Source organism: Trichoderma virens (assembly GCF_000170995.1).
Source record: "Trichoderma virens Gv29-8 chromosome Unknown TRIVIscaffold_90, whole genome shotgun sequence".
Classification (NCBI taxonomy): Eukaryota; Fungi; Ascomycota; class Sordariomycetes; order Hypocreales; family Hypocreaceae; genus Trichoderma; species Trichoderma virens.
This window is the reverse complement of record NW_014013659.1, coordinates 716,804-739,262: the sequence shown is the minus strand read 5'-3', so window position 1 is coordinate 739,262 and position 22,459 is coordinate 716,804. Positions and strand designations below refer to the sequence as shown.

General features: G+C 53.5%; 8 protein-coding genes across 8 annotated transcripts; 4 read left to right on the top strand and 4 right to left on the bottom strand.

The window, feature by feature from the left end:
• Nucleotides 1-222: 222 nt before the first annotated feature.
• TRIVIDRAFT_174170 (uncharacterized protein) lies at nucleotides 223-2,014 on the top strand (the record flags this gene model as incomplete). Its single annotated transcript, XM_014095308.1, has 2 exons — nucleotides 223-359; nucleotides 429-2,014. 2 exons carry the CDS (start codon nucleotides 223-225, stop codon nucleotides 1,843-1,845), a joined length of 1,554 nt encoding a protein of 517 aa, XP_013950783.1.
• Nucleotides 2,015-2,053: 39 nt separating this feature from the next.
• On the bottom strand, nucleotides 2,054-2,996 carry TRIVIDRAFT_87972 (uncharacterized protein; the record flags this gene model as incomplete). The annotated part of the gene is made up of 4 exons (XM_014095307.1): nucleotides 2,054-2,383; nucleotides 2,461-2,542; nucleotides 2,646-2,746; nucleotides 2,844-2,996. The coding sequence occupies 4 exons, from the start codon at nucleotides 2,898-2,900 to the stop codon at nucleotides 2,306-2,308; spliced, it is 318 nt and encodes a 105-aa protein (XP_013950782.1).
• A 1,202-nt stretch (nucleotides 2,997-4,198) lies between these two features.
• Nucleotides 4,199-5,117, bottom strand: TRIVIDRAFT_65662 (uncharacterized protein; the record flags this gene model as incomplete). Its single annotated transcript, XM_014095306.1, has 2 exons — nucleotides 4,199-4,617; nucleotides 5,051-5,117. 2 exons carry the CDS (start codon nucleotides 5,115-5,117, stop codon nucleotides 4,199-4,201), a joined length of 486 nt encoding a protein of 161 aa, XP_013950781.1.
• Nucleotides 5,118-5,614: 497 nt separating this feature from the next.
• TRIVIDRAFT_40369 (uncharacterized protein) lies at nucleotides 5,615-6,124 on the top strand (the record flags this gene model as incomplete). The annotated part of the gene is made up of 1 exon (XM_014095305.1): nucleotides 5,615-6,124. The coding sequence occupies one exon, from the start codon at nucleotides 5,615-5,617 to the stop codon at nucleotides 6,122-6,124; it is 510 nt and encodes a 169-aa protein (XP_013950780.1).
• Nucleotides 6,125-6,622: 498 nt separating this feature from the next.
• Nucleotides 6,623-9,509, bottom strand: TRIVIDRAFT_87974 (uncharacterized protein; the record flags this gene model as incomplete). The annotated part of the gene is made up of 6 exons (XM_014095304.1): nucleotides 6,623-6,959; nucleotides 7,024-8,682; nucleotides 8,800-8,884; nucleotides 8,995-9,090; nucleotides 9,165-9,211; nucleotides 9,417-9,509. 6 exons carry the CDS (start codon nucleotides 9,468-9,470, stop codon nucleotides 6,843-6,845), a joined length of 2,058 nt encoding a protein of 685 aa, XP_013950779.1.
• Nucleotides 9,510-11,085: 1,576 nt separating this feature from the next.
• On the top strand, nucleotides 11,086-12,942 carry TRIVIDRAFT_217017 (uncharacterized protein; the record flags this gene model as incomplete). The annotated part of the gene is made up of 2 exons (XM_014095303.1): nucleotides 11,086-11,617; nucleotides 11,690-12,942. The coding sequence occupies 2 exons, from the start codon at nucleotides 11,132-11,134 to the stop codon at nucleotides 12,230-12,232; spliced, it is 1,029 nt and encodes a 342-aa protein (XP_013950778.1).
• On the bottom strand, nucleotides 11,086-15,414 carry TRIVIDRAFT_232234 (uncharacterized protein; the record flags this gene model as incomplete). The annotated part of the gene is made up of 4 exons (XM_014095302.1): nucleotides 11,086-11,617; nucleotides 11,690-13,209; nucleotides 13,284-15,063; nucleotides 15,118-15,414. 3 exons carry the CDS (start codon nucleotides 15,311-15,313, stop codon nucleotides 12,351-12,353), a joined length of 2,835 nt encoding a protein of 944 aa, XP_013950777.1.
• Nucleotides 15,415-17,545: 2,131 nt separating this feature from the next.
• Nucleotides 17,546-19,799, top strand: TRIVIDRAFT_123861 (uncharacterized protein; the record flags this gene model as incomplete). The annotated part of the gene is made up of 2 exons (XM_014095301.2): nucleotides 17,546-18,195; nucleotides 18,302-19,799. 2 exons carry the CDS (start codon nucleotides 17,546-17,548, stop codon nucleotides 19,797-19,799), a joined length of 2,148 nt encoding a protein of 715 aa, XP_013950776.1.
• Nucleotides 19,800-22,459: the final 2,660 nt, after the last annotated feature.

Sequence of the window (22,459 nt, the reverse complement as noted above, 5' to 3'; positions counted from 1 at the left end):
TCTCGTCACTTGTCGGCTTGTACTTCGCAGCCTGCTTGTGCCACTTGAGTTACGCCTTTGTGACCTACTCCGCCCAGCAACTATAACCCCCACCATACGTTCAGCAGAGTTTCGAGGCTGCTTCTTCTACATTGGTGCTTTGATATAAAGTAGTTCAACCTCCGTCTCTTTATTCGGGAGGCCTGTTAAACTCCCTTACAGCTTCTCCATCAATCTTCCATCATGTCTTCGCACGTCGTGGTCATCGCCACGGATCTGAGACGCACAACCGTCAAGGTCAACCCCGGCACCTACCTGTCAGATGTTCTCCAAGAAGCTTGCAAGAAGCTCAGCCTGGACAGCGACAAGTACCTGATAAAGTACGTGTGAAGCCTTTGGCACTACGAATCGTTCATGTCATGCTCCCCATACCTAACACAATCGTCCAGACACAAGCAGAAACAGGTCGACCTCTCTGTGCCCTTCCGCACCTCTGGCCTCATCGCCGGCGCCAAACTGGAGCTCGTGCTAAAGTCAAAGACGCCCTCCGCGGTGCAAATCGCCCTGCAGATCCCCCAGCCCGAAGCCAAGGAAATCACCGGCGGCCGATTGATCAAAAAGTTCCCCTCCGACTTGTCAATATGGCAGGTGCTGCGACAATTTGAGAGCGGCGAGGCGAGCGCGGGCAAGAACATCAACATCACAGCCAGAGGCGTGGCTCAGACGGTCGACGCCAAGAGCTCTGGCGCCGGCCAGCTGTATTATGAAACGCCGGTTTTGAACATCATGGGGAGGGAGCTTGGGTCGTTTGCCGACTTTCAGAAGACGCTGTCGCAGCTGGGTCACAACTCTGGCAACGTCCTGATACGGCTGACGTTTAGGCGGACTGACCAGACGCTATACGAGGCGATGGAGCAGATTGGCGTATTTTTCAAGGAAGAGGAGAAGAAGAAGGAGGAAGAGAAGGAGAATGCGGCTTCAGGCACTCTAGAGGACAAGCCGAAGAACCCATCAGCAAATGAAGATGTACCCATGGCCGAAGCACCGGCAGAGCCTGTGAGCAATACGGCTCAAGTCCAAGAACCAGACCACGCGGCTCCTCAAGTCGCACAAGATGCAACCGTATCATCATCACCACTACAATCAGATGCACATCAAGCACTGCCCGAAGCTAATAATTCGGACCCCCAGTCACGCCTTCAACCAGTTCATGTGTTCCTCGCTCCTACAAATTCGACTCCTGCCGCTGCTCTTGTCCCAGCTGAGGACAGTGATTTCACACCGACCGTCGCACATGCCCAGCTGCATCAAGCCCGCTTGTTGGAGAGCTCTCGCAACAAGCGGCTCCTATCTGATAAAGAAATTGAGGAAAAGGAGGCAGCCGAGCAAGCCAAGATTGCCGCCGTCAAGTCTGTGCTCATCAAGGTGCGGTTCCCAGACAATACTAGCAGTGATTGGGAAATTGGCCCGTCAGATACTGGTGCCTTTTTGTATCAAGCTGTGCGGCACGTCATGGCTAGCAACGAGCAATCTTTCCATCTTGTTATTCCCGGTAGCAAGACGGTGATCAAGGACGACGATACCCCCAAGCACAACCTGATTCGGGCTTATAAGCTCTCTGGCAGGGTGCTTGTCAGTCTAGTGTGGAATGATGGTGTGCCGGCTGACATTCGAAAACGGCCGTTTCTCAAGGCCAACTTTGCCCAGCAGGGTCAGGCCATCAAGGTGCCTGAGATACCGACGGTTGAGGATGATAAAGCCGGGTCATCGGCGAGACCGCAGGTTCAACAGGCGCCGACGAATAGAGATGGAGGAGAGGGTTCCGGCAAGAAAATGCCAAAGTGGTTTAAACTTGGAAAGAAATGATCAACCGACAGCGAGCAATAAAGTACCTTGGTCTTTTTTTTTTTACACATCCAGAAAGGATGTACAACAGAATAGCGTAATGTATATATCACGGGCAATTTTACAGTAAAGACACAGGAATGAATGTTGTATACTCAAGACAACAGGTAGCACAATCTTCTTAACACATAATTAAGGCATTTCATACCCATAATGCTGGGCAGTTGATGAGGGAGGAAGAAGAAAATCTCTTAGGTTGGGTCATATAGACGGCATGTCTTGAAGAATTTAGAATTCCGATGAACGAAATCGCAGCTATATAACCGCTGCTGCGCCCGCATCAAAGCCCCATTGAATCAATCAAAATCATGACCACGCCAAATCCATGCGAAACCCGTAGTTTAATTCATTTCCCAGTTGAAAAAAATTTATTTTGTTTTTGCCATTACCAAGATATCCCCCGCTCGCTTAAAGAAATCGTTTAGTGAGCACGACGAGACTCGGCGATGACGCGCTGGAGCTCATCGACCTTTCTCTTGGCACGGCCGAAGGTACCGAGCTGGAAATTAATATTGGTTAGGACCTTGATGCCTCTTTTTATGTGTTTGGTATGGATTGGATTTGTTTTTGACGTACCCTCTTCTTGGCCAGCTTACGGGCACGCTTGTCCTTGCTGTTTCGGAGCAGTTCGATAACACGACGCTCATAGGGGGCAAGGCTATGAAATAGAAGACACAAAACATTAGCATTCATTCCTATTCAAGTATTTCCTTCTTCGACAAAAGATCAAAGTTGGAACGGCGAAAAAAGTAAAAACTCACCCAGCAACCTCCTTGACGACCTCACGGACGAAAGCGGTGCGCTTGCTCAGGTGGCCCTTGGTGCGAGAAACACGGGGCTTGACGACACGAGCAGTGGTCTTCTATATTCGAGTAACAAACCAAAACGTCAGCGTCCATCGTCTGCCAAGATCACGGGGGCAGAGATCCTCCACGAGGTGAGATCGCGAGTTGACGTACGTGGCCCTTGTTCAGGCCAACGGCCAGACCGGTCTTTGCGGGAGTTTCCTTGGCCATTTTTGAAAATGGTGATTGTCGACTTTGTCGAGAATTGAGGTTGTCGAAGGGGAATGGAGAGGAACGTCTCTTTTTTTTTCTCCCAGAGGAAATTCGACAGCGCTAGTGGGTAATTTTTGGCGAGTGTGTGGGTAGGGTCGGTGTGTTCGATTTTCCGGGCGGAGTTTGTGGGTCACGTGCACGAGGGTAAGCGATAAGATAAGATGGCGCTTATGTACTGCATTTCTTTGATTTTGGGAGAGAGTCACGCTGAAATGGTCTGATTGGTGAAATTGAGGGCTTATCTCGAATTGGAATAGTAATCTCCTGGTTGTGTTATGTAATGGCGAAGACGCGGCTTGCTGCTTGACGCCATGATTGATATCCTCGGTATTATCAAAGAAGAGATACAAGTATACCTAGGATTCTACTTGGTGAGGTTTTGCAACTCTTGTTCATCTGAGCAGCAAATTGCCAGCACACAGACCAAGTATTCAATTGGTCATAATGTGGTTGACTCGTCTTATCTAAAGCCTTTCCTAGGGTTCTTCAGCCAAACCACAGAGCCATAGCCAGAGTCAACTGTTGCTAACCCGCACGTGTCAAACTGAGGAATTCTAGAACAAGGCTTATCTCAGAGCACGGCTGCTTTCACGAGTCATGTAGCGGTTGTGTTGAGAAGCTAAGCTGTAGCCTCACGAACCAGTTGCTAATGCAATGGATATTTCCGTCGGCTAGCCGGCTGCCAGCAGCTAGGCTGGTCCAGGGGGGAAAGAGACAGCGCGCGAATTGCTCGACTCTGTCGAGATATGGCAGGGTAACGAGGCCATGTCTGGATCGCCAATCGAACTCGATCCTGCTTGATATGACCTGTTTATCCCGAGGCACAAGTAAGGGGTCACGAGCCACGGACAGGGCCATACGTAGCATCGGCCAGCACGACAGACGTCGACCCTTGCTCCGCCGTTTTGCGATGCAACAACTCGTACTTGTATCTTCACAGCAATTAATCCGAAAGAGCTCCCCCTCATGGGGCCCTCTCTCCCCCGCTTCATCCTTTGGGCTAGTTGTTGGCCGTCAAGTTGAAAAACAACAGACCAACCGGCAGTCGTCAGAATGGCGCTAGGGCGGAACTGTGTCGTCTTGCATCCCAAGCGGCGTTTTGGCCGCCATCGTCGCCCATTGGCGCTCTGCTCATCGTCATCAAGCGGCGACAAGGGCGCTTATTCCATGATAATATCCCGTACATATCGTACTGCCCCAGACTCCATAGCACAGAGAGGGAAAAGAGGTGATTTTCCCACGGCGGAGGCTCCCCCTTATCGGTGCCCCGGGCCATTGATTGCGCGGATCCATCCCGCCATATGAGATGGGCTCACATCCTGGGCCGTCTTGTTTGGAGTCGTCAGATCACGCCCGCCGCATCGCAAAGACAACTTCTGTATTTGGAAGGGCCTGGCAGCTGCCAATGCTTTGACCATGCCATTAGGCGGGTGATTTAAGGTATGAGGCGCTGTCAGGTCGGCATACGGTGACGTAGTTTTTGGAGAGACGGGCCAGGAGAGGACAGGGCCCAAGCGATGGATGGCTTTTGGTGCGACTTGAGAAAGAGGATCTTGACTCGGACAGTTGAAGGTGCTAGTGTGCGCCGCTGCTGGCACTGCGACGGCCGCTTTGCTGCGCTGCGGGATCAATTGCTCAATCGCCAATTCTCGCAGAATGTCATGCACGTGTGCGTCTACAGTACGTCGTTATCAGGGGGTTGATCAATTTCCCCCTGGTGACTTGCGGTCTGCTCGTCTGTCTGTCTCTCCCTTTGCTCCGTGCTAATGCCTGTTTGTACCTGTACTTCTGCCTCTGTCTGGCTGGGTGTGACGCTGCAATGTTTAGTATATTAGCAGTAGTACCTAGGTAGTACGTAGATACTACGAGTGCCTCCACATCGCATCTCCCCTCTTCTCTCTTCTCCTCTCCTCGTCCAATTTCCCCGCCCCCAAAGATGCAATCAGCAAGCAACACCACTCGCCAATGCTACTATCCCTCCTGTGTTAGTAGAGCTCGCAAAAGGCCAAGTGCTAACGCAAGCACCAAAGCGCGGGGTGACCCAGCCTAGCGGGGGCCCAAAGAGGGGGGGCTGGACCTCTTCTCTAGGCCCTGTCCTAGCGCTTTACCTAAGATAGGGCCCGCTGCGACAGCTTCCCCGACGCTCTGCCTCTTGCGCTGCGCAGCACCAGCCATTGATGATAGCAGAGAATGGACCCTCTTAATACCTCAGTGTGTCTTAATATACCGAGTGCGTGACTCGCTTCTGTTGCTCGTCTCGTCCTTCCCCTTGTGCTCTCTCCTCTGGCCTTCTTCGAGTCTTGCGATTTCTCCCCCTTTCTCTGCCAGCTGCGAGACAACGCGCCCAGCTATTCGCAATGCCACGACGATAAAACGCCTTGCTACACCGACGTCATCAGCACCCACCCTGTCGAGATAAGGCGAGGCAGCAACTCGCCTCTATTCCTGCCCGTCACCACCATCACCTCCATCACCAACCAGTCTCGGCGCCTTCACCGTCCCATGTCGCTGGGGAAGCAGAAACCACAATAACAGAGGGGGAAAAATATAAAACTATATAACCCAAATAGGGAGGGAGAGCGCACAGCAAATCTCCCCATAGACACCAGAGACGGAGACATCATCGTCCCAGCATCATCGGACAAGCAAAGCAAAAAAAGGAGTCCCTCACCATGTCCAGTCTTCCCTCTCAGCATCCCACCCTCTCCCTCCACCTCACCGACCTCACCCTCACCCCGCTCATCACCTCGTCCTCGTCGCCTACTCATCTCGAGTCCCTCACCTCGCTCACCTCGAGCGCCATCACCTCCCAGACCACCGCCCAGCGCGCCAACCTCGGCCGCCCCCAGCGCATCATGGTCGAGTACCCCGACTCGGGCGCCGTCGTCCTGCAGTCCTACCTCGACCCCCGCGAGTCGCACTCCGAGTCCGAGTCCGTCTCCAAATACAAGCACGACCATGATGCCGACGCTGATGCCGATCCCGACGACGCAACGACAAGGACCGCCGACGACGCTGCTGCCCCCGTGCTCATCGGCGTTGTCGTCGCCGCCTCATCAGACGATGCGAGGGAGGCCCGGCGCGCTGCTGCCAGGCTGGAGCGCATCGGCCGCGAGTTTCAAAAGGAGTGGGCGGCTCAGGGACTAGAGCAGGACACCGACGGGAGGAGCACTCCTGAGTGAGACCAGCACACCCTCGGACGTTCTGCTGCCATCTACCTGGCAGCGATAATAGCAACAACCAACAAGAGAGAAAACAGTGAGAGACGAGAACCATGGACGGCATATATGGCCATCCCCATCTCCATCAGCGGCAAGCTCGACACCGAACCAGGCGGAGTCGGCTTAATAGCAGCTCAAGGAGAATGGATCCGAACAAGTCAGCCGGGGTGCGTCCAGATGAGAGGTCACACACTCGAGCGAATAATACAGGGAAAAAGAGCAGCATTTTTTTGGAGCGCGGCGCAGAGAAAAAGGACGAGTATACACGCGCGTTAATGAGAAGATGGCTGGATCACATTTGCTTATTCATTTTTATTTGTATTTTTTTTTCTCTCACTTTCTTTTTGTTCTCCCATCGCACGCAGAGTCAGAGTCTGGGTATAGTATACAGGAGATTTAGCTACTACGTTGGCTTCACTGGCGTTTAAAAAACAGGGTTATCATAGGCAATTGAGTTTTTTCTCTCAGATTCATTTTGTTCATCTTTTTTTCCATTTCATCTATTTCGTCATATATAAAAAAGGAAATCAAACCGTTTCCCTTGATCTCCGAGTACAGTCATCACTACGTGAAATCATGTTTCCCCCGTTTTTAAGCAACCGGCGTTTTGTTTCCACATGTTTTTGTATTATTATTTAAATTTTTATAAAAGAGTTTTTTATAACGTCCGCTTCAAAATTTAAATGAGCTGCTGGAAAGCACGGTTGATGGGAGAGCGGACGTTGGGGACGTCCTTCCAGAAGTCGATGGTGAGGAGAGCACGCTTGGTGATGCCCTCGGGGGTGAACTCGAACTTCTATAGTGATGGGTTAGCACACAGCGATTTTCTATTTCTTCTTCTTCTTTTTGCTCCAACGTACCTTGTAGACATCCTTGTAGGCACCAGAGGCACCGAATCGGTTGAGACCGAACTGCTCGTGAGTGTAGCGCTCCCAGCCCATGGTGCTCATCACCTCAATGGACAGAGAGGGGATGCCATCGGGCAGGACGGAGAGTCTGTAGTCCTTGGGCTGAGCATCGAACACCTCGAAGCAGGGGATAGAGACGATGCGGGCCTTGACGTTGTGCTTCTCCAAGAGGACCTTGGCGGCGTCCACAGCAATGGAAACCTCGGAACCGGTAGACACCAGGGTGATCTGGGCACCCTCGACCTCCTGCAGGACGTATCCACCCTTGATGGCCTTCTCGATGATGGAGCCCTCGAGCTGGGGCAGGTTCTGACGAGATAGGGCAATGATGCTGGGGGTGTGCTTGGAGGTCAGAGCAATGTAGTAGGCAGCGCTGGTCTCGTTGCCGTCAGCAGGGCGCCACACCATGCAGTTGGGGAGGGCACGGAAGTGAGCCAGAGTCTCGATAGGCTGGTGAGTAGGACCGTCCTCGCCCAGACCGATGGAGTCGTGGGTGGCGACCCAGATAACTCGGACACGAGAGAGAGCAGACAAACGGACGGCACCGGCAGCGTAGGAAACGAAGTTGAGGAAAGTACCACCGTAGGGGATGATGGTTCCGTAGGCGGCCAGACCGTTCATGATGGCACCCATACCGTGCTCACGGACACCATATCGGATGTAGCGTCCGGAGTAGTCGCCGAGGCCGGTGGAAGGGGGCTGGAAGTCGACGGCCTCCTTCCAGCGGGTGAGGTTGGAGCCAGTCAGATCGGCAGATCCACCCTGCAGCTCGGGGAGGATGCTCTCGACCTTGCTGAGGACGGTCTCAGACAGCTTTCGGCTGGCAATGGCAGCGTCGCTGGTGGTGTAGACGGGCAGGTTCTTCTCCCAGCCCTCGGGCAGCTCGCCCTTGAGGCGGCGGGTGAGGTCAGCGTGCTCGGCGGGGTACTTCTCAGCGTACTGAGCGAACAGCTTGTTCCACTCCTCCTCCTTGGCGGCACCCTCAGAGGAGTGTCTGCCGTAGAGCTCAGCGACCTCCTTGGGGACGACGAAGCTCTCCTCGGGGTTGAAGCCGAACTTCTGCTTGAGCTGCTTGATGTCGTCGGCCTTGAGGGGAGAGCCGTGGACACCGTGGGTGCCCTGCTGGAGAGAGCCGAAACCAATGGTGGTTCGCAGCTTGATGATTGAAGGCTTGTCCTTGACGGCCTGGCACTTCTTGATGGCGGCCTCCATGGCCTCGAGGTCGTGGTCGCCGTTCTCGACGACCTCGACGTGCCAGCCGTAGGCCTCGTAGCGTTTGGCAACGTCCTCAGTGAAGGCGACGTTGGTGTCACCGTCAATGGAAATGTGGTTGTCATCGTAGATGCAGATGAGGTTGCCGAGCTGGAGGTGGCCAGCCAGGGAGCAGGCCTCGCCAGAGACACCCTCCATCAAGCAGCCATCACCGAGGAAGCAGTAGGTGTAGTTGTCAGAGAGGGTGAAGCCGGGCTTGTTGAAGGTGGCGGCAGTGTGAGCCTGGGCCATGGCCAGACCAACAGCATTGCAGATACCCTGACCCAGGGGGCCGGTGGTGACCTCGATACCGGGAGTATCGTGAGCCTCGGGGTGACCAGGGGTGATGCTGTCAACAGTCTGCAGAGAATTGAGAGTTAGTGTTGCTCGATAACCCCTAGCCTGTTTTGCGTCCAAGACTAGGCTAATTGAGTTTTTGCCCCTTCTTGTTCACTTCGGGTTGGGCTCCAAACTTACTCGGAAGGCCTTGAGGTCATCGATGGTCAGGGCGTAGCCGAAAAGGTGAAGCAGTGCATACTGGAGCATGCAGCCGTGGCCGTTGCTAGATTGGGCAGAAAAAAGCACCTGTTAGTCTCGCGATTCGCAGAGCGGGGATATCACTCTCTCTTCTATTCCCATTCGAGAGAGGGGCGGAACGGAGGAAGCACTCACGAGAGAACAAATCGATCACGGTTCAGCCAGTCGGGGTTCTTGGGGTTGAACCTCAGGAACTTGTCCCAGAGGACGTGAGCAATGGGAGCCATGCCCCTGCGATATCGCTGTCAGCAGCCAGCACGGCGGAAGTGGCGGGAGCTTCTGTCACGAAGCGTGGCCAAACTCACATGGGGGCACCGGGATGTCCCGAGTTGCTCTTGAAGGTGGCATCAACCTGGAATCACAGCGCCAGTCAGTTCAATGCTCCTCGTCATTGTTCTTTTTTTCCGTGTACATCGTTATTCGCATTCTTTTTCGTCTCTTTGGCGAGCAGATGGCTTCTTTGGTGCCTCGTAACCACCACTGCTGTCGGGCAAAGCTCCCGCTCGCAATGGAGGGGCAATGGCGGGGTAAAAAAAGCAAGGGGGAAAAAAACATACCGCGAGCAGGCGGATGGTGTTGATGGCCTTCTGGTCAACCTCTGTGTAGCCCATGATTGCGAATGGTCGGATCTGCGCTATAGAAGAAATAGGGTATCAAGATAATTGGGATATGGAGAGAGAGAAACGGACGGGGCCGATGGGGGGGAGGCAGCATATAAAGCTGGTGTTGAGGGAGCCTTTTTGTTGAGGGGTTAATGTTATGTCATGTATTAGGGGATCCTTAGCTCAGGCCATGCTCCCCTAACAAACCCCCAAAGACCCCCCTCTATCGGCCCCTCTAGAGCTCCCAAGTTCCGTAGCCCCTCCACGAGCCAGTCTGATGCCGCCCTACTGGAGCCCCGGGGCAGCGCAGCCAGGCAACGGCAAATGGCATTCGGAGCGCAAGTTCCAGCGGGGCCCGTTTCCGCTACTGTGAGCCCGCCCGTACTCGTAGCTTGTTGCGGCTTGCTGTCGCCCTCCTACTGTGCGTGTTATTTCTACAGGATTTTTTACGATGGATGGATTTTTTTTTTTTATCTCCGTGCTCACCAATGCTCCTTGTGACGTGTGGTCCCCTGTATGCAATTTCTGCGAGGAACCTTTTCTTCAAGGATCAGTGTTTAGTATTGTACCTTATGTACTATACCTTACTAAGTACCTAGGTACCTAAGGCAACATGCACGCACTCTCATTGTCTGCTTACATTGACAACAGAGAGGCAACATGATCTGCCGCCGCTTGACGCAATCCTATCCACCGGAAAAAACCCTCCATTCCCGCAAGTAAGAGCGGAGACTCCCAAAGCAATGGACAGCAATGGCATTGAAGCCATCCATCCATCCATTGTCACTTTTGCAACGGCAACCTGCATTCGGATACTCCGTTTCGGCCCGGCCGGTGACATAAAATGCTGCTGATGGCCCTTATCACTGAGAGTCACAGACATACGAATGAATGAATGGATGGATGGATGGTGACAGGCTCCTAAACTAATGGCTCTCTGACCCTCGCGAAACAACTGCGCGAAACAACTGCGCGAAACAACTGCCGCAACTCCTCCAAACCCGGGCAAGCCGCCAATGCAACTACTTCAGACGTGAATTGCACCAAACCCAACCACATGATAGGCTATCGTCCTCCTCAATGCCTATTCGCGTCACCTGCAGCAAAATCCTTGGCCTTTATAAGCGGCCTTTGAGGGTTTCCTAAGCAATCATTCATCGCCCTGTCGAGCAAGTCCACCAATCAGACAGGCCGAATCAGACACCTGAGCGGTTGGCGCTATTCCAATAGCCGATCTAGGTATCCCGTGGAAGGCGGCGCTGGCCGGATCGTTGCTTGGGACGGGGCTGAAAGTCAAACGCATTTCAGGCTATTATCGCTCGAACTAATAGGTAAGCAGTGATGAATAAGTTAGTAGGTAAGCATGTAATAATGTCGGCGCCAACATGAGTATGTGAGTGAAATGAATCACAGAGGAAAATCAGATTTGCCATCCGCCGTGTTGATGAAATCAAGCAATAGCTTCTATTTTTCATCATACGAGTGCATTAACGTAAGATAGAAGAAATTGAATCCAATTGAATTGAAGTACACTCATTCTCAAGTGAGGCTTACAAGCGCTACCGTCTTCATTTTACCCACTTTCTGTGAGAAACTCAATTTTTCACCACATCAAAACACCATCTCACTCGACCAAATAGCCCACCATAACAACGACACCCAATAAAACAATGGTCAAAAAACAAGCTCCTAAAAAGAATCCTTCCAAAAAAGAGAAACCAGCATCAAACACTACTCCCGTCCCACCCGTCGACCCCCAATCTCTCAACCGCCAGCAACGCATCCTCACACTCTTCTCCGATGCCTTTGGCCCCGTCCTCTCATCCGATGACTTCACAACCCGCCTCCAATCCATAAAACAGGCCCTCTTCAACAGAGACTTTGACGCCGCCTTTGGACCCGAGGAGAATCTTCAGGCCTATGCGGCAAGATGGAGTCCCACCAGAGCCCTCTGCTACTCGTCCATCTTCCAAACCATCGCCCACCACATTGACGAGACGGCCCTCACGTCTCTTCCTCCCGCCAATGACAATGATGACAACGAAATCAGCCCAGAATCAGCCAGCATTGAAACTCCAGCCTCAAAACCCCGCAATGCAATCAAGATGCTCTGTATCGGCGGCTGTGCGGCCGAACACATCGCCTTCGCCTCCCTCCTCCACCAGACAAACTCCTCCGGCCACCTCGCTCTCCTGGACGCCGCCCCCTGGACACAAGTTGTCTCTCTCCTCCAAGACCGCATCACTTCACCGCCGCTCCTATCTAAATACGCCTCCGCGGCCGTCAGAGCTGCAAACACGCCTCTCCTCGAGCCGGGCCAGCTCGAGACGACATTCTCGCAAGGCGACGTCCTGACTTTGAGCAAAGAGGCCCTAAGCGAGTTGCTTGGTCAGGAACCTCTTACCGTGACGTTAATGTTTACGTTGAACGAGCTCTACACCAATGGAGGCATCGGCAAAACAACAAAATTCCTAAAACTGCTCGGCGAGGTGATGCCGGACAGGAGCATGCTCCTCGTCGTGGACAGCCCGGGCAGCTACTCGGAAGCCGCCGTGGGCAAAGAACAGAAGCGGTACCCCATGCAGTGGCTGCTGGACCACACCCTTATTGACCCTCGGGCGCCATCTCCGGGCTACGAGTGGGAAAAGATTGAGTCTCACGATTCGATCTGGTTCCGCCTACCCGAGGGCCTCTCTTACCCGATCCAGCTAGAAAACATGCGTTACCAGATGCATCTATACCAGAGGAGGAATACGACTCCAACTAAATGAAAGTCTATTAGGCGAGGGTATTTGGAAGAAGAAGAAAAAACTATAGTCGATAAAGCTGCCCTTGAGTTGCTATGTATAAAAAAGCCATGTCCGGTCTTTAGGGATATCTACTAGGTATCTATGCCCACACCAGCTTCTTCAGCGAGTGGCCCAGCTGCTCCAGTAACCCGGTGCTGCGTCTCGCCGTGTCCAGCGAAATAATGTCGCCCTTTTCCACCAGCTTCTTTCTCTCTCCCCCTTCCTTGACAACCTGCCGTTCGAAAGCAAGGCGCTCAATCTCAGAGCATATTGTGTCGATCTTCTGCATCTCAGTCTGCCGTGGCCCCGCACCGCTGGCAGGCATTGAAGAATCGGCGTATGGCGCCTTGAATGCGAGCTTGCGAATGGCAGGCTCCTTGGGGCCGTTTGCTCCGGAGAAAAGGCCCGCGAAGCCAGCAGGCGCGGGCTGAGGCTCGCCAGTAGCCGTGAACTTGGGCGCGTCTTTGGTGGAGAGTGTACGAGTGTTCCTCCTCCGGACGTCGCTTTTGCCCGGTTGATACGACACCACGAAACCCACGTTCCTGGCCTCGTTCATGTGCGTCTGTGAGATGGTGGAGGTGATGTAAGCGCCAATTTTGATGTTCGTAATGCTCGCAAGGGTAACTCTTTCAAAGGACGACACCTTGTCCATATCCCAGTCAAAGCGGCAAAAGTACAGCGCAGCATCGGTCAGGAGAAGGACAGTCTCTTCCATTGGCCACGACTTGAGCACGTTGGCGGCATTGGGACTGATTAAAACCCAGCCGCCATGGAATTCTTCACTAACGTCTGCCACAACTCGCTTCTGGCACAACTCCACAGCACGCTCCCGCATTTTTTCTACTGAAACAGCAGGGTCTTTGGTCATCATATCCATCTCGAATTCTTCAAATACTTTGGCCGTGACATTTCCAAGCAGGAAATCTATGGCAGCTTGGCTGAAGTAATCATTGACCATGCTAAAGGGGAAGAGATGATCAGCCATTAGACTTGGGAAGAAGAAGAAGAAAAAGAAGAAAAGCAAGGAACTCACCCTGTATAGAGACGTGTTAGGGATATGCCGAGATCATTTAGTGCCCCCCTGTAATCCCTCTTTCTTGTCCTCGTATAGTCACCTTTCATAGCGGAGGTAGAGGCATACTGCTTTGAAACGGCATCGCCGTTATCAGCCCAGAGAGTATTAAACCAGGCCGTCTCTTGGTCTATCTGAGCACTCATGTCTATGCCCTCTTCTTTCAACTGCAAGTCTAGCATATGCTTTGCAAAAGAGCTCTGGCAGACATTTGTTCGGTCGAGGCAGTCCATACAATTTGTCCGAACGACACCTTGCTGCTTACGGACCAATTGACCATTATCCTTCACCGTGCTGCCGAGCGTCTCTAATTGATCTTTCAAGGTGGACAAAAGATGGCTGACGTTTTCGAACTTCATGCCTCGACAGGCGTGGTGAAAATCAAACCACTCAAAGGGTATCTTTGCCTTGTCATCAAGCCCGTCGTTGATGCGTGCCATCGTATTTTGATATTGAGTTCCAATGGGCCCCTCAACTCCACGTTTCTCTACAAGATTGACAATCTGTACCGTACCGTAAGATGCCGAGAGTCTTTCAAAGTGCTGCTTGGCGGCGTTGTAGTTTGTCTCTTCAGAGTGCTGCAAGACCGGCACAGGCTTGAGCGCATAGGCAGTCTGGGTAAAGAATAAGGGTATGCTGCCTCTGATCTGAGTAAACGAATACACTGGGGAAGAGTTATCCCATGCAGGGGATGACAGGACCTGCTCTGATTCGACAAAGTTGGCTGTAAAGCCGTCCTCGTCGATGCCGCGTCGGAGATATCGCAGCCCAGCCCTCTTAGTTGACCGTCGTGATATGAGAGTGATGAGGTAGCTCCTTTCAGTAGGTCGCAGCTCCAGAGAATGTCTCGCCGTGCCTGAAGGCGGCGAGGACGGGGCAGACGGTGGTGGCGAGAGATCTTTGAGCTCCATAGATTCTGCTCCAGGGTCATCTATCTGGGGAGGTTGAGAATCCGCCACAAAGGTTCTTTGGCCGACAAAGCCTTGCATCAACGGTAGAGCCAATGCATCCTGTCCGGCGTCTATAAATGGTTGAATAACATGCCGGTTCCAAAAGAATGTTTTCTTAACCTGCGTATAGAGGGACCCGTTGGGGTTGGCAGTCGACGCATTGTCACTTGGACTGCGGGTTATATCCACGTCATAGGAAAAGTAAAAACTACGTGATGAGCCAAAGAGGACTTGGATGGTTCGAAGCAGCTTCGGTAGGAGCGTGGATGCTGGGGCCAAGAGATTCTCATCCGCCTCTTGTAGGCTGGGGAGACTAACCACTGGGGTCTGCGAAGCTGACGGCACAAGCGGTGGCGTGGATGATGGCGAGTTGCTCATTCCCATAGTCCTTCTCTGGTCGACCGTCCACCCGCTGCGACTAAACCAGCGCTGTGCAAATCTCCCATAGCTGCCCCGTCTCCTAATCACGTCTTCGGCAACGCTGCTCTTGGGGTCCGACGGGGCGTCACCCTTGACGACAACGTCGTCGTCGACTTCCTCGTCAGGGGTCGAAAGTGGCATCTCGCTGTCCTCATCACTGCTGCTATCGTCATCATTATTCACGCTGCTGGAAGTCTCCGTACGCAAAAGGCGTGCTGTCTTGCGCACCGATTCCTCGGCTTCACTCTGCGACGAGCACGGCGTCACGGCCACTTGAGTGACGACATAGATGGGCAATCCAAAGACCTGGGCCACCTGCTCTCGGCGCGTAATCGTCACCAGATACGTCAATCGCGACACAGTAATCAATCCTGGCGACTGTTTAACACGCCGTCACATCACATCGACGCCAGCCCGGGACTCACCAACGACGCCGAGCGCTTCAAACCACGAATCGGGCTTTGCCGAATCCGGGGCCTGGTCGCGAGCTGCCGATACCGACGCATCGCCATACTTGACTCTCGCAGGCTGGAACGGTTTCTGTCCTTTGGAAGACAAGGGCTGGATGATGAGGCCGTCGACGGCGGCAAAGATCAAGACCTTGCGCGCAAGACCCGGCATCGTGCGGGGTCTGTGTCTCACCGCAGGAGGTTCCGAGAATTGGAGGAAATGCCGGGCGTCGGTCAAGGAGTCAAGAGCCGGGGCCCGTGACTACAAGGACGAGGAGGAGGAAGCCATTGAGGTGATGTTGAATCGAGGCGAATAATGAGGTTGTATTGAAGCTGAGTTCAACGTCATCAATTACACGTACATGTAGGTACTCCCGCCAGCGCCCAGAGGCTACAACGCCCCCTACGGCTCCAGGTTAGTGCTGCTTAGGCGAGCTGCTGTAGAAAACGTGGATGCGCCGTCCAACCAGGTTGAGGGAGCAATGGGGGGCTTATGGGGGACTCCATACGGCCATGAAATTTCGGTGATCAATGGAGCAGCGCAGCATGGCAATACGCTTGGGACATGTTGAGGCGTTTTGACATTGGCGCCATCCCCCGTAACCTTACTGAAACGTTGGTGCTTTTAAGCTGTATGCTAATATATCGGCAGGGCACTAGGTCACATCAATGAATATTGATGTATGTGCGAGGACCTTGGTAGGAGTAAATCTACCTCCTATTTTATCCAGCGGCGTTTCTATTTCCAGAGCATCCCAACTACCACCATCGTCCACCAATTCCTATCTACATGCTACTTATGTACCCTGAAAGGACATCAGCGGCCAAAGAGACACATCACATTGAAAGAACCTCGGGATTGCATTCCACATTCCACACGGGCTGGCCATTGCTACAGAGCACAAGCCAAGCGAGCTACAGCCTGAGTGAGATCAAAGGGCGCCATCTGTGTGTTGTGCTTCGGATTACAGTAGTGAGATGCAGAGGGGCATTGCCGTCGTGGTTGGTCGGTGACGGCAGGGATGCTTCACGACGACAAGAATGAGCAACTCATCTGCACAGCAGCTGTCGAGCACTCAACCACTCAATCCGCGGCCCAGAAAACCCGTGGGGTAGCTCCATCTGCCCGTCAGCAGCCATGGGAGCCATTTGCATCAATGGACAGGCAGCAATGCATCCCGAGCACCAGTCGGCGTTTGCGGCCTTGGTGGCCAACAGGACGAGCGTGATTGATGCCACCTGTGGACCTCATCTGCAGTTTGCACGTCGCCAATTGCATAAGCAGGCCAGTGAGGGGTTGCGACGCTGGCCAGACGACATGATCCGACCATAACTCGCCTACGCAATGCCCATTCACACGCATGCATCTGTGCCTAGCTGTGAGCATGAGAAACAGAGCCAGAGGCCGGCGTGATCGTGGCCGTCATCGTGCTGGTGCTGGTGGCCGTCATCGATGAGTGGTGGCATGGCGGCGGGCGGTTGATTGATTGACGTGGTGTCGACCCCTAGAATAAGCAGGCCGATGACGGGTCACGCCAAGCAGGAAAAAAGAGGCTCTTGCATTGATGACATGGGCAAATGGCTGGCTGCATCCCATTTGCTGCGATCGCCCATTTGACAGATCTGCTTTGTCGTGGTGACTGCTGGCATTTGGTTGGCGCGCCCCGAGTCGAGAAGAGGTACACTCTGCTAGCTTGCAAGTACCTTGGAAGGCGTCTGCCCTATCACGCAGGACCTTGCCGGTACTTCAGCCAAGAGCCGAGCGGCAGCTTTGTTTGGCATTGACCATGACGCTGAAAGGGGAGCGCCAGGGCCTGAAGGGCCTGCTGCAGCCAGGGCAAGTCACTTCGCACACAGCTTGTGCGCAGAGCTACCTACATGGCTGGGAGGGGGGCAGCGAGCCTGGATTGGGCTAAGCGGCCACCACCTCACCTCACCACTTCACAGGCCAGCACCAGCACTTTTTCTAGGGCCTGGCGTCAAATCTTCCGCTTTCTGTCCTTGGAAACCACCATCACGACCTCTCTTCACTCGCCGTCCCGGCCCCCTGGATCATCAACGAGGCGCCAGAGGACCGCTGCCCGCCTTTTTCTTGTCTTTCTTTCATCTCTTGTCCCTTATTGAACCCCCTCGTACGGTCTGGCCCGTCGAGACTGTTTGCTCGTGGGCATCGTGCTTCTTTGCCTTTCTCTTCGTGTCTAGCACCGCAGGACGGGTTGGGCTCCTCACTCCTCCTTGCGGCCCTTTGTTGTTCAATCTCCTTCGACTAGCCCTCTATCCTCGCACACCACCAACCGCTGCATGGTCTCTCTGATCCATCACTCGCTCCTCTCTCCGTCCCCGACGACCCCCATTCGTCCGCCGTCTAATCGTCTCGCTGAAGCCGCCAACGAAAAGCCCCATCATGGCCGCTGCCCACCGACGTAGAAAGCTCATCGGCCAACGACGCCGAGTCGAGGACGAGGGCGACGATGAGGGCCGTCCGGAGACGCTGGAGCTGGATGACGACTCCCTGACCGAGGGCTCCGTCATCTCCGACGACCACGATGGTGCTGACGATAGTGATACCAGCAACATCGACGAGGTGTCACCCACCTCACCCAACGCGCGCAAGTCTGCCAACGGCACTGCAAAGGGGGCCGGCCACAGGGCCGCCAGGGCTGGTGCTCAGGGAGATGGCAACAAGTCTGTATCGGATACCGAGTTGATGCTTCATGGACTGTCCATTGCGGATCGGCCGGACTCTGCACATGAGCTTCAGTTCGACGAGGTGACGCCGTCGCCACCCAAGTCGCCCTCTGCTCCTGTCATTGTCAGCTCCTCGTCTACCACACGGCCTCAGCCTGCGCAGCCATCCAATCGACGCCGACAAGAGCACGAGGATTACAAGCGCCGGAGAGACGAGGACCCGGCCTTTGTGCCCAACCGGGGTTCCTTCTTCATGCATGATCATCGGCATCCGGGGCCGGCCGCGAATGGGTTCAGGCCGTTTGGTAGAGGTCGGGGTAGAGGTGGTGGCCGCGGTGGCATAGGGGGCCCGTATGCCCCAATCAAGTAAGTCATCTCTCGTCTCTGTCATCGTCGTCGTCGTCTCTTTACATTCCTTCCATCGCCCACTTGGTCCTTCTCGTCCCATTTGCTAACCTCAATCTCGTAGCAGCCATCTACACCACCCCGCCGATCCGACCACAAACTCCCCATGGACGCACGACATGCACGAGACTGTCGCAGACGTGATCCCACGTCGCCCTCGACAGGCGCCTCATGAGGAGGGACCACCTAACGGCAACGGCTTCATCCCCACGTGCGAGCCTAGTGCGACTCCTATCAACCGAACCTTGTCGACTGAGAAACACATCGGCAATGCTCAAGTCCGCGTCATTCTGCCGGAGGTGGCAATCTCCAAGGTGTTCCCTGGCTTCCCGGTCAAGCAGTACACGAAGCTGCCCGACCACCGCCCGCCTCTACGTAGAGACAAGCCGGTGCGCATCTCGCTGCCGAACCATCCTCCGAGATACATCTTCCCAGCCTCGGACCGGTCATTCACCTTCATTCCCCGTGCGTTACGCCCCAACCAGCAGCGACTTAGAGGTAAGCCCCGGTCTGCATGGGGTTCCGTCGGTGGATTTTCACGGAGGACCAGCATATTTGGCGGGAGCTACTATGGCGGGAGCATATACTCCCCCAGCGCTGCCGTCAGCAGACGGTCATCCATCGTGGTGCACGACAGGGAGGCCATCTTTTCTCCCACTGGGTCCATCATCTCCCGCCCCGCACCTCAGGCCGATACCAGGCCTGTGGTCCGCCTACCCCCGGCTCCGCAAACGTTCAATATGCCGCCTGCTGGAGTTGAGGTGCCTGCAGTCCAACCGGAGCCAATGCTGATGGCTGGGCAAGAGGCGTCGATCGTCAACATGCCCCCGCCACAAACGCACCCTCTTCCGCAGAAGCCCAACTTCCAGGAGAACTTCCCGGCGTCGATTCCCATGCACCAGCCTCGCCCCCAGAAGAACATTTCTGTCGCGGGCATCGAGTCGCCGACCATGGCACAAAATGCCCCAGTCTTCCAGCAAGCCTTCCACCAGCAAATGCCTGTGCAGATGGCAAACGGATTCCAGGACTCGCACGCTCGTCGGCCCTCATACTCAACCCACGTCTCGACAGGCACCCCTCTGTCCCAAATCCCCGAGCGGGCTATACACGCCGCACCGTTCCAGCCCAATACGTATGGTCAAACGGCCTACTACGGCGGCCAGCCGTACCAACCTCAACCTCAACCTCAACAGGGATACTACTATCCGCATGGCTACTCTGGCCCGAGCATGCCCGCCTCTGCTGTCACCGCGCCTCCGTTTATTCCCCAAGGACAGCCGGGTATGCCTGGAAGCTTTACACCTCAGAATCCGGTCGAGCAGCCAGGCGTCACCGTGGCGGGGCCACCAGCACCCCCCAACACAAACCTGGTGGCCCAGGAAGTCAATGGCATGGTTTACTATTATGATGCTTCTCAGCTGCCCTCGGTAAACCCCTATCCGCCATACCCTGCCTCACAGCCATATCAACCTAGTGTGATGGGAATGGGCGGGATGGTGACTCCCAGTCCCGACGGCTTCTACTACCCTCAACCCGCGCCGGGCATGGTCTATTACTCACAATAGTATTGATTAGTGTGATGGATGTGACACGATGCCGGCATGATGATCGGCTTCTCGATGCTCATCGACCTTAATTACCCTATTTCTGACTTCATACATCTCACTCCTTCTCCTGCACTTCTTGTTGATTCCTTTTCCCTTTGGTGTCATGGGTTGGGTTTCTACGCATCATTCTTATCCATTTTCGCGGTTCGGGTGGCTGGGTGCTCAAAATCATGATATTCTTTATCTTTTTTCCCTTTTTCAACGCCTAGTATTGATTATTCTCATCATGCGTATCCTGGGTTGGCCAGCTGGGAACCCCAGGAGGGCCAATACGTCTTTGTGTGTGCGTGTGTGTTGGAGGAAAGGATCTTTTCTTGAAAACAAAAAACAGGTATTGGGAGTTGAAGGCTGACAGATGCTGTGGCCTTCATTGTGTTAGTTGTTGACGTTATCGTCACCACGGTCAATAATCGATGACCATAAGCGGAGGGATGGAAAACATGTTGCGGGATGCTCTTTTTTGTCAGTCTGAGCTAAAGGGGAAGAAACGCATGGGTAGCTGGGAGCGATTCTGTAGCGGCTTCATTGCGTATTTACCTTGTTAGCCCGGATGTCTTGTGCTGTTCATGGCAGCGGCGTTTAGTGGTGTTTGGAGGCACTTATGTAGTAGCTTTAAATGTGCGGGAAATGGAGTTGCACTACGTGGAGTATTTTTGTGTCTACTCTCTTTTTTGATCTTCGTTTGCATATATTTTATCAAGTGAATGGCTGTTTTTGGTGCTAAGCAGTGACCGTTTGATGCTGGTGAATGATGTGCTTTGACATCCGTGTCTTTTAAAGTATAACAGCTAAGTGATGGTAATGAGCACCTCAATCTTGGACTATAGTTTTACATCTTATCCTAAGATCTATCTATGTCATCCTACAAGTGCCTGCTCAGCTACCTAGTATAAATTGATTCAAGCCAGACATGCGGGCTTCCTGCAAGGTCGTATTTAGCTCTCCCTCTCCACCTACATCAATTAACTTTTTTTTTTCCCCATTTGGATGGCTCTTCGTTCCGTATTTGGGATTGCATTTTCTCCGGCTGCTATTTTTACTCGCTCGTTTATTTCTTCTACACCGTCATAGCCGAGAGAGCTCCGGGATGTGTAGGTTTACCGATGGCCCCTCACGCAGCGTGCCAAAAAGTGCCATCAGGGTAGCCGGGCGTAAATGCTATTAGTTGTGGAAAGCAGCCTGGTGAAATGGAATGAAGTAGAGTAGCGCGAGGCAGATGCAGTAGAATAGAACACTTGGGGGAACAAACGGAGCTGGAGGGGAATGGGGTACTGGGCTTGGCGGGATTGGGTGAAATGGGGTCAACGGTTGTTTTGAAGCGTGAAGCGAATGCTCGGTGTATCTCGGCATGACGCAGGAAGCAGGTAGAGCTCCCATAGAGAGGAAAATATCCTGTTCTCCCATTTCTAAGTGTACTTTGAATTTTATTGACCGCTAGGTGCATGGATTGGAGTGACAGGGTTTAATGAATCTCGTTGGATCGCCTTTCTTATAAAACCATACATACCGACCCGGAAAAGAGCCGCAATCACTCAAATGAATGCCGAGAGTGCCAGGGAGCAACGGTTTGTCTTTAACCAAAACAGCTGTGATTATTCGTCACTAGGGTATTGATAGAGTAAATCTCATCAGGCTGTCAGGCCGTCAGGCTTGTTGAACAGAATGGATACCAATGGTGCCTGCAGTTGCAGGCCTCCCGGCTGCTCCGTAGGCTGGAATATCATGGCTCTCTGTAGCACATGTAAGTTCTTTGTATTGATGTGTGCCTTTGTGTATCCTGCTGCCTAAATACGGAGGCTCATCACAACCGCCAGATCCCTTGTTCCATGCGACTCTAAAGACACGATTCATCATATCTGGCCTTGACGAGTTGCTACTCAAGAATGTGAATTACGCCTACAAGGCACAGCCTGCAGTCTTTCCGGCACACGTCTCTATCGACACCCAACCAGTGCCGAGCTGAGTAATACACAGCAGAAGAAATGTTTCTTCCCGTCCCGTGAAAATGGTAGTACCAGGTAGCAATGCTTTCAACACAGTCAAGACGCAAGGGGCCATTTGCGTCTATACTACTAAGATTTTAACGAGAGGTGCTGACAATGCAAGGGATGCTTTTGAACCGGCAGACGACATTCGTACCAGGTACAAGTATGTGAAAGGAAAGAAAAAAAAGTATCAAGCTTTAAGCAGGGCAAACTGGGCTAGCAATCTCATTTGATGCCTGGCCTCGAACGCTAGAGTGAGACATTGTGTTGAAATCATTGAAACCTTGAGTGTAAGTACAGGTCACTTTGCACGCCCGGAGTGCTCCACAGAAAAGAAGAAACGAAAAGAATCAAGCCTTCTCTCTCCGTCACCAGCACCGCGATGGTGTTGTATGTGGCTTCCCTCTCCCCTCCGACGGGACCCATGTGAATTGGAGCCTGTTTGCACACCACATCATGCAATCTTTTGTGCTGAGAAATGAATCTAGTGCTCGTCTGTCCTTCCCAATGACTACCAATCAATGTGGGAGCTTGTCTGGGATGCCCCGAGATGCTCGGCTCGGTGACACGATAGGTTGCCGCATTCGGCGCATCACGCGCACCGAGCGGAGCATCGAGTGCTTCACGTACTCG